The 15,997-nt window shown below is 40.2% G+C and overlaps 1 protein-coding gene across 11 annotated transcripts in view; it reads left to right on the forward strand.

The window, feature by feature from the left end:
* Nucleotides 1–15,997, forward strand: part of LOC117216755 (pleckstrin homology domain-containing family G member 5-like) — an 83,067-nt gene that overhangs the window by 50,527 nt on the left and 16,543 nt on the right. For all 11 annotated transcript variants that reach the window (XM_033463741.1, XM_033463746.1, XM_033463745.1 and 8 more), the window contains one exon: nt 12,715–12,960. In XM_033463741.1, the coding sequence (XP_033319632.1) occupies nt 12,715–12,960 (246 nt within the window). The remainder of the gene's footprint in view (nt 1–12,714; nt 12,961–15,997) is intronic.

Below are 15,997 nucleotides of genomic sequence, written 5' to 3' on the forward strand. Positions count from 1 at the left end.
CGATAAACACGACGTACAAGCGAAACAACGATCGACATCGAAATTGTTAAACGAATAAAAACTGCGCTGGCGAGAATGAAGACAGTAAAATTTAATTGACAAGAACAGTAGTAACCATTATGGCGAATTTATAAACTCGTTACACGTTATTGGTTATAGTGCCCCGGTGGTTGGATCTGGCTAGTCACCACGCCGCTCCATAAGTGGTATAAATCAACATGCGATTACGTAGTAAGAAAGGACTATTAGCTGTTTACTCGTTACGACAGTGGTAGGAGAGGTAGGAGAAGAACGTTTACACTCGAAGGACTTTAAGCTTCAGAATACTCCTCTACTACCGCAAACTTGGCCGTAATTAAATGACACGGTTGTACTGTGGATACACTGCCATCAGTTTCCTAGTAATACCGTTTTACCAATAATCTATCGAATGAATAGTTATCGATTGAAATCGATTATACGGATAAAGGCTTAAATTTCATGCCACAAAGTACTCTATTGCCGGCACAATTTTAACCGTAATTAAGAGTAGAAATTATCAGAACGATACAAATCACCGATATAATTTCACGTGGAAACTTTGCAGGCTTAAAATGATACAATTTTGAGATTTAATTATAGAGATAAAACCTCGTTTTCCTTCTTGCATGGTATATTTTTTCCTACATATCTTTCACTTTAATTTCTTTGCACACCGCGTATCATAATTTATGAAACCATTCTACGATTTTCAATTCTTATACAGGTAAAATGTTGCAAGATAACGGGGAAGAAATCTGACTACACGTTGGTAAAATCAAACAGTTAACGTAACGTTTAAAATAAAAAACATGAGAAAAATGTACATATCATATTTCCTTCCTTTGATCTTCAATCGTGTGATGCGGTGTATAGATATACTATCATTCTGGCTAATAATCTCCCGTTAAATGTATAATCATCGATCGACATCGATTACATCAACGAAAGAACGAGACTAGGGACGTAACGAGCGAAGAAAAAGAAAATAAAGAGATAGAGGGATTCTTTCGTTTTATGATCAACGAGAAAACCCGTTAGACACACTTCGTTATCGTTTTCCCTGTCGTTGGACAGCGTATAGAGCGATTCATAAAGTAAACTTCTCGCAGACGAAACGACAGAAGCGTTAATGACACTCGAGTCACAGGGGAATTTACTTCATTGCGGGTCATTAGCTAGAGAGCTGGTTCGTTGCGCGTCGTTTCGCCAAATTCTTGTCGCCGTAAAGTTTCCATTATTGTCTGTTTATCGGTGCCATTCCCGCTGTTGATGTTCTCGCTATCCGCTTCGCATAGCCCGATGAATATCATCAGCACCTTGCGCCATAGTCTCGGTTTCCTTTTAATGCATTCAACAGCGCCTATACAGATTTCGCTGTTGGGACGAGCGGCTCACTTATCGCTACGGTCTGACAACGCACGTGCTTATTCTATTTGCACGACACGCGCACGTATCCAATCTCGTGACCCACGTCTCTCTACGGAAGCTTAGAACCCTAATCCATATTAGCTGTGACAGTCCACTCGGATGACCCATCGAGCCAAGTGGCGACACACTATGACCCAACGGTATAATCCATATTCGACTATCCAAATTCGCTAAACGGACTCTGGTTTGCTTTCCTCGTATAATGTCGTGTAATAGAAATTTCTTATATTTTCACTGGTCGCGCGCGGTATAAATATGCGTTATATCACTGGACCAGAATAGACTGAAATATACGGTGTTGCGTGGAAATTTGACTGCGCTTGATATTATGTTGTGTGCGTGAAACCTTCAAAGCGGCCTACATAGGCTGAAACATTGCGATGCATGTATCAACTCCGACGGTTAGTTGCAACGTATGTAGATTGATCGCGGTTTATATCAGTGTCTCATGGTTGTCTCGTCATTTTGATTCGCTAGCGATGGAAGGTGAACGTATCACGGTTCTAAGTAAATTGTTTCGAGAAATTGAGAGTCGTAAAAGTTTTCAGAACTGTTCGATTTATTAGAATCGCTTGACTCGTTAGTATTTAAGTTAATTATTTATTTATCGTCTACGATCAATTCCTACGATATTATTATAGAAACACGTGTAGCTTTATGTTCCCGGAATGGCCGTTTGTTTTCTTTTTTAAGCCTAGGAATAAAGAACATCAGACGCTTGTGCGACATAAATTAAGCCCTTCTCGGTACGTTGTTATTCAGAGAGATCAATTATTCCGTGACCGTGACACACATAACGAGCATCCTCCAAAAAATAAAGTACACCGATCTAAAGGGTATACAGCGATCTAAAAGATATACACCAATTTGAAACAATTTTAGTTTGTAAAATTTGCCTCGCATCGACAAATTTTAACATTATTCTTCCATTATACGTATCGTTTTGCCGATCCAATACCAAAATCTGCCATTATTCCACATTAATTCGATAACGTGACCCACGTACTAATTCCAACGATGATTTCTTCGTATCGATCCTGTGACTCGTGTTACCACGTAATAGCATAGTAATCTACGGTGATCTGTGATGACTTAGTATCGTGATTCACGTCGGCTCACGATAGCTTAGTGTTGCGACTCACGCTAGATAGAACTCGCTGCCTACGTGCCTATCCTTATATCGTTCTATATTATCGATCAACTTTCCGCTTTAACTTTTGCGTTCACGCTCTACATGCGGAAACCGTTAACGGGGAAAAGTTAGTCTCGAAGCTTTGGATCGTTTAAACGAGTATCGTGATGCGGTGAACGAGCGTCTTCGACGGCGTAAACGAGGTTAACACTGCTACGCGATTAAGGATGGCTTCCGCGAGCCTTTGTTTCCGTAATCACGGGTAATTAATGCACGATGCGCGTGCGATGAATTATTCGCTGTGTTTCACGCCATGGTACAACGCCACGATAGACTTTAATCCGGCTTAGGCGAGGCACCACGAAAAAAAGCGTGTCGACTTAATAGCATTGCGAATTTACATGAATTTACTTGTGTGTGTGCTACCCTCTGAAAGTATCCCGACAATCGTTTCTGTTCGATCAAATGTATTTTAATTGCAAAATTACGGATAAATCGAACTATGATCGTTTCATTCTACGTGATCAGCATAGCTATGCATAAAATTATATTCTGAACAATAAAATTGATTTTGTAATATCAGTAGACGGTGATAAAGTTTGTAAATACGAAACCTTATCGGATCATCTATTTTGTTAGGTGACGAGCTCTTGGTCTTTGGATCTTTTTTATTTTTTACTCGTAAGCTACGTTCAGAAGGTACTTTCAAACTAATGGGAAAACTTTCGACGATAATAGAAGGGATGATTTTTAAGCGGTAAACGTATACACTACGGTAAATAGTAAAATCGCAAACATGTATAATATAGTGAATAGTAAAATCGAAAACATGTATAATATAGTGAATAATAAAATCGAATATTTATGGACGATAAGTTACGTGCAGCGAATGTGTAACGAGCCTTGGAAGTATCATGCAAACGGATGTAGTATTCAATTCACGATTCAGCAACGCTTCGGACGGAATGAAATACAACGTGATCGCGATAGTTTCGTCTGCGAGTTGTCGAAAGTTAATCCTGGCATAAAATCATCAAAAAGCCATTATCGCGAAATAATCGCGCGATAAATGAAATTATCAAGGGAGATTACGTGAATTCGCAGTGAAATTTAGGGAGGACCAGGCATTAAAACGGGGAGAATTTCACTGAGTTTTCGTAATTTAATTAGCGCCGATGACCCCGATAAAAGTCCGAACTGGCCTGGTTGCTGTCGGCCAACGGTTCTACGCTGGCAAACAATGCTTTTCATTCATCGACATCGAGGAAATGTCAATTTAGCAGCTGGCCCCGTTGCCACCACCTAATCGTTCACTATACAATCAATCAATTAAGCCCATATACGAATATATTCGTACGGCGCCTGGCCAGAAAATTTTGCGTTAAATCGTTGGCTAACAGTCGATAGAAATCTCGAGATTTAATCGCGGCGTCCGCTCATTACGTGTACATCGTTGTGTGAAAATTGGTCCCATGCCACGGCAGAACTCGAAAAACGAGCAATCAACGAACAATATAATTCCGAAATTTATAAATTTCAATCTCACCCCAAAAATTTCATTATAACGAGTTTCGCGAACATTATAAATTTTCAATGAAATGAAACGAGAAGTTTGCAAAATTGCGATTGTATGCTGATAAAGATGGAGGGGCGCCTCCCACGAGATCGTGGGGAAAAACGTTCGATGATTAATGTTACATACCTTTCGCATAGTTTGCATATAACCAAACACCTTTTCTCGTTAACCATTATGAACTGAACGAAAAGGATCCATAAGAGAAGATGACGCATTGAATACTCAATCTCGTTTGCTATTCGCTTTTAATGTTTTAAATAAACCTTTGTGCACAAAATTGCAACGATAAATCACACATTATAACGATTCTCCCATGTCGCTGCTCCTCGACTACCAACGTTCCAAAAACTTGAAATGGAGGTATACATAGGTACAGAAGTATGACGCGCAGAAAGCTCAGGGATCCCTTCTGCAGGTTGCGGATTTTTCCATTTATCGGCAAAGTGGAATGGAAAGTTTCGTTTTGCTGGAAATCAGAAACGATTTACAAGCGCGCACCTCTGTGAGAAATTGTGCAAAGGTCGAGTGGCCGGTAATATCTGGATCCTCGGGCGTTTAACAGAGACGATTCGTCGAGACGTTCATTGAACGTCGTAACAAGTTTCGCCGTTTCCGGGGGAATCGGCAACGGTAGTCTCTGTCGCCGCCAAATTTACAGATTTATCCAAGCGAGCTTCCCCCTGCGATCTCTCCTTTCCTTTCTGCTCGTGGAAATTTTATTTGTCGACGGGATCGAATCGTTCTCGGTGATCCCTGGCGAGTGCCGAGAAAACGACGCAGACAGACCCAGCGAAGCAATGTCAGGATTCCTGACATTCGCGGCTAGTTATTTTCCAATTAGATCAGTCACCATTACGGGCTGTATTTTAAGCATCATAATTAAAACGGAATTAACCGAACAGCCGACGCAATCTGAATGCAGAAATAAATAGATTTTCAAATGCCGCTAAGCTATCTGTACGAGCGTTAATAGCGGATCAAGTATTTGGGTAATGTTTTAGGGTTTTAATTTTCAAAATGCGCTAAAGTATGTTAGAGGGGATTAAATTGGTTTTGAAACTACACGTGTTATAGCATCGGTTTGTTCTAGTGGATATCGTTATACGTTACGTATTTTTGCGCAAATTTGTTTCAAAGCCATAGTCTAAGGTGAAGTTAGTTTTCAATGTACACAATCTAACTTTTACCTATTGTGAATATTAATATTAAATACACGGCGAATAATAGATTTATGAACTTTCTTTTAACGTTAGTGTAATAAATAACGGATAAAATTTATTAGCAATAGCTCGTTTAGCCTTTTTTACAGTATAGTCTTTGAAATGAAAGATACACAACGTTGCACCTCGTAATGGTTAAATACATATACATGCGAAACAGATTCGTTCCGTTTATCTGTTCTTTCATTGTTCGTAATAAACTATTAATTCAAAGTGAAACAGACAGTAAAAATATATTGCCTTTAAAAGAATAAAAAGAATTACAAGCTCATAAGGAAACGGAGAAATTTTGAGGGAAACTTAATGGAAGTTTAAGTCTCGTAAATAGTTTCGTGAATAAAGGCGAAAAGGAAACCAATGCCGTGATAAAACAGAAGAAAAAGCAATTCCAGCTGGTGCATTATACAATAAGTAATATTTCTAGAAATAAAAGTCCCTCCTTTCGTTGGAGAGAATTTTATTATAATACATACTTCTCGCTAAAACATCTATTCGCATCTTGTTGCAACATATTCCACTGCACACCTCTGGAATTTTAATGAAACTCAAATTCTGTCCTTCCGTTTACATTTTCTAAACTGCCGTTTCCAATATATTACGCGACTCTGATTTCACACTACGCGTACGTGAGCTTCTACGCGAATTGGTTAGAACGAGTCTCATAAAACGCAAGCAATTAATATTAAACTTGGTTGCTGGATCGTTTCAATTTTCGCCCGGCGATACTCATCAAATGGGACAAATTTCATCAAACCAATACATTTTAATCAATTTTACATTCTCGCCCACTGCTGTGCGTTCCCGCATGCGTACGTACATCAGCGGAAGGTCTCGGATTGGGATAAATTCGACGCGGGGTTAAAAGGAAAAAATGCGTTATCAAACGACGTCGAGCGAAATCGCTGCCGAAATTACACGTGTGCTGCGTGAAAAGCGTGTCAAAAAGGACAGGGACTCTAATACATCATATTTCATTCAAGAACACATGTATTTCGCGCGAAACTCGCAGCTGAATCGCTATGGAATTTGTATTTGTGTTCTGTGATAAATAGACAACGTGACCCAGGCGACGTTCCACGAGATAAATAAATAAATAAGCAACAAAAAAGAAGAGAGAAAGCTGCACAGATAACCACAGTGCTTTCTAAGACATTTCACTCTTCTGATCGAATCGATGTCGCTTGTCTTGGCTTTGTTCGCTTCTCTTGGCAATTGCATGTTAAAAGAATCGCTGTATTATCGTCATTCACTCGTTGGTTCCTGTCTTTTTGTTCCGTAAGTAGTGTAAATCAGCGCGCCAAGAAAAAAAGAAAAGAAAAGAAAAGAATGGAAGAAACTGCATAGATGCTACACGGTATTCATTTCTAAGCGATTTGACTTTCGGGCTGAATCTTGTTATTGCATCTCGTTCTTGCTTCTCCTCAGCCCGTCAGCTTTTAGAAATTACCCATCAGCTAAGACCAGTTCGTTCCTGTCATCGTTCGCTCGCCATCGCGTGCTTTTTCCTTTCCAGCCTCGTATTCTTTATCTCTGCTACTTTCGTGGAATTTACTTTTACTCGTCGACTTTCCATATCTCACCTCGTCCCGCCCGTTTCATCCACGGAGGTGAATTTTCACGCGAGAACCTAAATGGGAACAGTCGGAGCAAGAATCCGTGTAATGAAATTCTCCGGGTCGCTTCGGTCTCTGTCATTTATTACCCACTAATGACTGGCCGTTTCATTTGTTTGCGCGGATAGGGGACGTGGTAATTGTATCGCGTCGCTTCGAGCAGGTGGAAAATGACACGCATGATGAGTGATACGCAGCGTACAGCTCTGAAAGGGATGGAATCTCGCGACCTCGCGCCACTGTCGGCCGTGGCCGTGTCGCGTCTCTCTGATTAATTGTTTAAACGTTTGTTATATTTGCGTCGCCATTTCTCCGAATTCTCTTCGCGGTTTAGACGAAATAAGGATGGCTTGATCTTTCGTCGATTCGCACAGAGAACATTTCAGGAATTGGAAAAACAAGTTTGAAATGCAGCAGACGAGACTGACTGTGCGGTTCGCAAGGTTGGTCGGAGCTGAAGGGTGTTTTCGAGTCATTTCTCTTCGACTAAGGCGACGACCCGACGACGCGCGGTGTTTTAAAACGACCTTCCTCCGGTGAAAAAGTCAAGACGTTCTGAAGAGTAATTACTAAAGTTACTATACTTTTTTTTATGTAGATTTACCCTCTTACTGCGTATGGTCCATAAATAGTTTACAGATATAGTTTAAGTACGATAATTGCTTTAGTTAATAGCAGAATTTTAACATTAAGTCATAGAGAAAATCGCAGAAAGTAATATTTGATCTTTTACAGAAATCAAAGAACCAAATGCGAAAAAAGTAAACGCGTTATCCTATTTAAACAGTTTTCATAGATAAATAACATTTTAAAGGATTTTGAAATTTGAAAAGAGATCAGAAATTAAATGATACAAAATGCTGGAAATTCCAACAATTTCGTGGACAGACAGTTGTAGTTTAAAACACTGTGCGACATTTGGTTGCATACAGCAACCTGTATTTTGCATGTACGGGACAAGTTTCGGCCGGGTCCATATTTTTCCATTCAACGACAACTGCTGTATTCCAAAAAATGGTAACAGCGCAAAGGGTGTCTTTTAAAAACCATCAAGTCTCAACCTGCTTCCCTGTTCGATTTTTACTTCTAAAAAGAGATTTATGAAGTGCACTAGTGTTTCGTTTACCAACGAGTGCCCACGATATTAATTACAGAACGTTTAGCAAACTTTGGCCTATGACTACGAATGTAATAGGTTTCGGAAATTGAACGTGTGAAAGATTAACGGCAGTGGCAGGAAAAACAACGAGGGACACGCACGAGTGATGTGAAATTGGTAGTCGCGACAAAAGAGACGTGGGAAAAAAAACGTTAAGCGATCCTTTTGAAAAACGAGCCGTATATTTTTTCCACGAACGCCCAATATGTAGAAACTAGGTCGGGATTCAATACGCGGGTGCGTAATCTATTAGAAAAAAAAGCTGCACAAAAGTCGTCCACCTATTTTTCCATTTTTTCCATCTCTCTCTACTTTTCCGCTTCAACGTTAATGCAACTTGTCCGATGAATAGTGTCAGAAAGAAGAATGGTTCGTAAAAAATATAGGAAAATGTTTGTGAGGCGTAGAAATTCCAAACTATGATTTGTGCTATCGCTGGTATGAAAAAAATAACGTTGGAGGAAAGGAAAATGAGAATGCAATTTTCAAGTAAACGAGAGCAAAGTGCGGACAGCATGAAAACGGAAAATATAAGTAAACAAGTCGAAAAGAAAAATGTAATATTTTTCATAACACGGACAACAAATTTTCATTATACGCATATACGCGGTTTGCTGAGAAAGCGCTGTGAATAATAATTTTTTAAATACTAATCGTGTTCTTTATGCCGTCGTGTATGAAGCAAATTTCTTTCAGATTTTAATAAACTACCGCCATTTTATGTTCGAGATTTATTCCGTTCGTGACACGTAGTGGACGTTTTAATTTAGTGAAATTTTTATCCTCGCCGCGATGAAGCAACGAACTGAAGTTATGTTTAATTTTACAAAGTTTTCGAGCACAGCGAATGAAATTAATAAAACTCGTTTAAACAAAAAATTGGCGTCTTTATTGAATTATTTCGCAAACTTTCCAGGCAAACGATGTTTACTTAGGAGGCATGGTAAACCATCTTATTTTTCACTTGGGACCCGCTCGATACCGAATTGCCATCGAGCTTATAAAACACTTTGCGAATATATGCTCGTCAGACTATATACGAAGCTACCTACTTTAAGACATCACTGACACTGGAATATTTTTCTAAATATCCTATGCCAGACAACTTTATATTTTTCCCCGCTTTTATTAAAGTGCCTAGGAGCTACTTTGAAGTAACCTTTGAAACAAGTTTTGAGGCAACATGTCACAAGTTACAAGCGGATGTAATACCCGTCCCGTTGCTTGTAATATATGTCTGACCAGAATGCCCATTTTCCCCTTACGTTCTTCACCCTCCAACTAACGTTTCGTAATATGGGCTCATCGTAACTTTGCGGATCTTGCAGTAACTTTTGTCTCGTCCGTTACTTTGAGAAACGTTCACGTCAGAAGACGTCCAGATTATTACCACCGCAATATTCTTCGTGTTTTCCTTTCTTCCTTTTTTTCTATTTTTCTTTCCTTCTACGATGTAAAAATTTGAGAAACTCACGCGATACAGAGTTTACTGGAAACACAAGTGTGCAAAAGTTTCGTGCATGGACCACGAATAGTTTGACAAAGGGTTGATTAACTCAGCGGTCCAGAATGTGACTTACGTTAATTTGCATGTGTAGAGCGAACATGGAATAGACATCAAGAATATATTTGAATGTCGAATATCCTGATGCGAATCAGACGAAGGGTCGAAACGTCGAAGGATATTTCGACGGACAGCCTGATTACCCTGCCTTTTGAAGCTACTCGACCTACTTCGATATTACTCGGCAAGTGCATAAGTGAGCCTGGTTAATTATACATCATCATCATCGTCATCTTCTTCTTCTTCTTCTTCTTTGATAGAAGATGCGGCAAAGACATCGTGTAAAATGTTTGTTATTTAGCAGTAAAAGTACGATAAGTGAAACCTGACTTTTCGAACTGTCCGATATCGAAAAAGAAATTGAGTCTTCCCAGCTCTTTCTTATGTTCTTTTACCGCGATGCTTCATATTCCGGAATAAATTTTGAGACGCGCGCTCCGGGAATACATGTAATATGAATGCAAGATGGTAAAATATGAACACAGCTGAGCAAAAATTTTTCACCGTGAGAAACGTGCATCGGTTTATCAGTGACTTGATTTATCCAGAATCGCACTATCGTAGACGGTAACTAACGCGATACTGCTAGCGTGATCTTCGATTAATTTATTGCAAGTCTGACTTACAGTTACAGCGACCGTTCTTCTTATTCTTGAGAAACTGTTGTAAACCTTAACAACCGGTTTCGTATGAAAAGCTCGCGCGAAGCCATAACTCGTTTCTCCACCGTTGCTATTTTTCGATCTTTGATAAGGAAACCTTTTATTTATTCCCTATTCTTCAGCCTCCGGTTGCTTCTCCTACGACGCGCTATACATTTTTCATTTTCCCTTACACCATCCCTCCTTAAATTTTATGACTGGATACTTTCTTCCTTTGACAGATAGAAATACCTTCTTCAAACTACGTATCATCTCGATCCACTTCCCTAACCGGACACCTACGTACGCTACTCTACTTACGTCTGACCTACTACGTCATATACTACTGTCGTCCGACTCGTATCGCTGTATCTAAATCACAACGAATTCGGTAGACTTCGATTTACAGCATCGTATATTCAATTTCGACGATATATAATTCCCAGTCGAAATCTGCAGAGTATTCTAACCGGAGACATCGTAAATCTGCCGACCCCAATTTAGATGGCACTCTTATTGCGAAGCGATAGAGATCTCTGCAAATTGAGATCAATTTTTTAATATTATACATACATATGTTAGAGAGTTGGGCAAATTTCAAGGTATCGCATCTTTATAGAACTAATATGTAATTAAGTAATGAAGTTCAGCGATGAATTCTTTCAAGTCATTTTTCCGAGCTTCTGAAGTGTTCAGTTTTTGTCATGAAAGAAAGATAGGGTGCATTCTTGATGCATATTGAATATTTTTTATCTCTTCCTTATTGAAATCTATAAAGCCTTCCTTTATTCTTGAAAAATGACACTGTGTCTATCAACCGATGCCAGATCTTCCCTTTCGTTGCCTCATTTGACGTCCGATTGAAAGCAGGTTGTTGCAAAAGTGCATAATAAATAATTGTCTTTGTTGAAAATTGTGGATCTTAATTGCCGAAATAAAAGTAAAGGAACACTAAGGTTGCAGTTAGAATTCATATTAAAATAATTTTAGATCTATTTAATAAACGATTTGCAGGATCTTCGTCGATATATCTTTCTTTGTCTCACCATCTTCCATACCACACTGCCAACGGCACAGTTACATTCATCTGATTTTCGAGACGCCGCGCACACACAAAATTATACATATCTCAATAGTCTTCAAATCGAATTGACCGACTAGAAACGCTACAAATTGTGCCAATAAACCAAGAGTAATTATTTACAATCGAATTTGACAAATTACAAGCCAAATTGCTTGAATATCCTTCCAACTCAAACAACCCCGTCTCGCCCTATTTGGATTTGGTTAACGAGTGAATTACCGATACTGCAAGATCGTGTACCAATTCGTACGAGATTCGATGATCGGAAAAAAGAAAGTGGATTTCCCATAAAAATGAAGTATAAAATAAAATAAGAATAACAGCAATTTCCTTAGCGCGAGGATGGTTCGACGCTCGATATCGTTTTAAAGCGTGCTATTCGATTTTAGGACGAGCGTCAATGGTATTCGGTCAGCATGCGCCGCCGGTATCGTTTCAACCGTAATTTCGAAGTTAGAAACGGTACGCGCTGCACTTAGTACTCGCGTTTCCCTGTGGATGAAATCAATATCGGATCGTTATGCCGCAAAACCATTAACATCTTCCCTGTATCGCTTCGTCCGCGGTTCGCCGCGAATGGTGTGAGAGAACAGAGCTTGGCGAACGACTCGAGGCCATTTTCCACGAGGTGGAATCAACAGTAATTCCACGAAACAGGTCGATCGAACGAAGTCAGCGCGTCGAGACTGGTCTAACCGGAGTGGATAAACGGACAAAAAGGGTTAGATAAAAGCATGGAAGAATGCTCCGACTAGATCGAGATAACGATGGCCCTCGAGAAGGATGATCGATACTGGTAAACCGGTCGATCGACAGTGACCCAGTTAGCCGGCACGAAAATTTCTCCGACATCGAATTTATTTTTTGCCACGTCCCTAAACCAGATTGCCGGGGATTTGGCGAGCCCTTTAATTATTAAACAATTTGTATGCAACCTCGACTTACTACAGCTACCTTGTTAAGATATTTTCAACGGGATCCTCCTACGACATACCATACGCGACCCAATTTTCATTTCCTCAATCCAAATATTGTTCTTCCTGTTCCTGTTTGCCTGGCCACAAACGGTCGTATTCTACTTCTACAGCAAGTATATCGAATACGCTCGTGTTCTACTTTCAAGCCGTAGCTCCTGAGTCAACAGCCATGTTCCATGCTGTATTTCTCGTACGTTTTAACGGATCGATTGGTGATAAATAGCTTGAAATATTTGATGAAATATGACGGAGCTCCGGTGACAGTGATGGAAAGATCATGTCACGTTGTATGATTGCAGGTGCGTTCGAGGTCGTTGACCCAGCTGGACGCTCTGGGCAGCAAAATGCTGGATACGGGGGAGCACCATCTGGGGGGTGGTCCCTCGCAACAGCAACCCCATCATCTTCACCACCATTACCAGCCTCAGCAATTACAGCACCACCCCCAAAACGTCGAAAGTAATCCCCGTCTTCTCGTACCCACGGCGTCGTCCGTCGAGGGAGCGCACCAGAATCGCACCCGGCACAAGCTGTCTCGGTCACAGGTTCGTATACATGTTTAACAACGAATCGTTAAATGTCAATGAGAACAATGAAAATTTGATGCGGCACAGAGCCGCGTTCATTTCTATTATCTCGTTCGTTGTTCCAAATAATAAACGAGAATGTTACGTATAAAAGTTGCAGGCTTGAAAATATGCAATATATATGAAATATGGTAACGATGGTTTCTTTAAATACATAGATGGTAGCATAGAAAAGATTTTAAAATTCGTTAAACATATGGATTACTTGAGAAACCAATTATTTTATATTTTAAAATGAACATTCGATGAATTTGAGGAAGACTGGAACTCTGCTTCTTTCGTAGCTAATTTCTTTCTCTTATTACTTGAAATAACGAAGATATTTCAGCCAAATAAAGTAAATGGAATACCCTATATACTGAAAGTAGAGAACTGGAGAATAGAGGATTGTTATCGATATACCAAAAAATGTTTAATGCAAGAATTTTAAATCCTTTCTTTTTTTTTTTTGCCTACTGCTGTCTATGCCGTAGTCACGTACTTAGTTTGTAATAAATTAGAGTTGTTAAACTTTGCACTAATTACTTAACACGCAAACATGTAGCTAAATGGCTACTTTTTGTTATGAAAATATTGCGAGGAAGGATGTTTATTAAACAACGATAATTACTGGGCAGTACGGATACGAAACACGAGTCAAAGGTAGTCCTAATTTACGAGATAACAATTAAAACGTGTCCTAATTTTAGGGATATCGCGGGCTTACGTAACCTTTACGATCCGTCGGTGTTGTTTCCCGGACCGATCAATAACAGCAAACAATTCCGTACACATGCTAGAGAAGAAATTTATCTTACTGTCTGACTATAAGAGTACACGTACTACTGTAGCTCAAAGTAGTCCATTCGAAGTAAACCATAGACAAGATCAGACCTCGCTAAAAATCTTTTGAACCAACCAGCCCCGGTATTGGTTCGCTTCCTCTTTTATCGTGTCTCGAGAGCACGAATATCGTCGTTTTATGTTTGTTTCGCCGAAAGGAAAGGGGAATCGTCTGCTTCGGTAAATCCGTTGAGAAGGAAACCGCGAGTCACTACATAAATAACAAGTTGGTGCGGTTGGAGGATTTATTATGGCGACGTACGGCGTGAAAGGAGAATGAAAAGCGTGAGAAAGCCGAAAGGACTTAAATTCGATCGCTTGAAGGTTTTAGCCGAGCTCGCCAACGCTTACACCGGATCTGCAGCTCGTCGTTGAAACGGGAACGGAATAACGAAAGATCTTGTTACACGAAATAACGCGTCTCGTGATCGTGGCAATCGCTGCCAATTCGAATAGCCGAAACCGATTCGTTCTATTTAAATTACCAAACGCTGACGCGATATACTGTAGCGAAAAGACAATGAAATTGCGACAGAAACGTAACGAGCACGCAGTGAATCTTGTTTCGCAGCTTCTACGGCGGAACAAATTGCGCGACCTCTAAAATATAACGATACAGCGTGGCCGTAAAATCGCTCGGACGTTAACAGCGGAACCGCCGAAGTTCCGAATTTCTCATAACAGTTTTTTTGCAGAGTATGTACGCGATGCGACCATTGTTCGTATGCAGGCATTCAGCGTAAAGTTAATTGAGCGAATGAGAAGCGCAGGAGAAAAGTATCGTTCGCTTTGCTTCTAGCAATTGAAACGGCAGTTAGCATCCTGCGCGTTTCTTTCGTATGTCTGCCATTTTCATCTCTTCGGTATGAAATTTAGACTTCAGTGAGTTTGGACGTCGAGTTTGAAAATCTAGGAGAACACGCGTAAAACGTAACTTATCGTCTATTTCCCTTGTAGCGTTCGTATTATACAGAAATTTCTTATTTCAATTCGCAAATGACTGTTGATATTTAAGGTGCTTCCACGAGATACGACACAAACGAACGTCACTGATAAATACTCTAATTTACGGCCTCGCTCTATCTCTTCCGCCAAGCATACATCGTTTCCTATAAATAGCATTCCGAGCACCGTGATTTTGCTCGCGTTCTATAATTAAGTTTCATAATTAATCGCTTCAGCGCTGCGTATCCAAGTCTGATAGAATTCCGGATTAAAGATCCAGACAGAGAAAATTGAAAACAAACGAAGGAGTCCTAAAAATCGAAGGGCAGACGAGACAAAGAAGGTCCACGACCGAGTAGAAAGGACAGAGGAGAAAATTGAAAGCAAGGGTGGCGGCAGTTTCCACGCCGGTAAATGAAATTACGCGCTGGTTGCCCTTCGAGTAATACGAGAGAAAAAATTAAGGGATCAGAGAGAGAGGGTGGCGAAGAGGAGGGTAGCTGGCAATTAATTCCAGCCGACCGAAACGAGACTCGTCGGGAACGTAAATGGCTCGTAATCGTTGGCATTACGCGACTCACGAAACGCCTCTCCAGACATTTTATCGTCTTATTTCCATCGCGGCTAACGAGTGAGACAGGGCCGTGTCGCTGCTAGCTACCATTTGAATTGCTAAGCGACCGATCTCCGTCAAACACCTGCCACTCGGTGTGTCTCTGCCGAGGGTGCTTTCCCTCTAATCCCTTCTGGACAGAGGATTTCGTTCAGCGAAGATACAGACACCGACAAACTAGGTGTCCACTGTGAAAATACACTCGAAACGTTGCTCGTCTTGAAACTTGTCCGAATCTCTGATGGTGCAGATACGTTTTCGTGAATTTCTTTACCGACACGGGCATTTCTATGTAAAGGGGATCCTTGAAAACTGACATTTCAGGGTGTTAATGGTTCTTGTTTGACTTTGTCTTCGGGACAAATCACTTTTTAATATCACGCAATCTTTTACGCATTATTTTCCAATCTGCCGATTCTTCGTCAGATTTTAATGGTAACTGGAACGTTTACTATTCATTGCGATATTTGCAAAATTTATTCGAGAGACACGGAGAGGAAACGAATCCTGTAAAAGTTATTCAACGGAACTCATTACCGAAAGGGATAAGAAATCTTTCAAGAGAAGACTGCCGAAGTTACAGACGACAAAAAGTGTAATCCTAGTAAAATCTTC

This window comes from Bombus bifarius, unplaced genomic scaffold, assembly GCF_011952205.1.
Source record: "Bombus bifarius isolate JDL3187 unplaced genomic scaffold, Bbif_JDL3187 scf7180000007973, whole genome shotgun sequence".
NCBI lineage: Eukaryota > Metazoa > Arthropoda > Insecta > Hymenoptera > Apidae > Bombus > Bombus bifarius.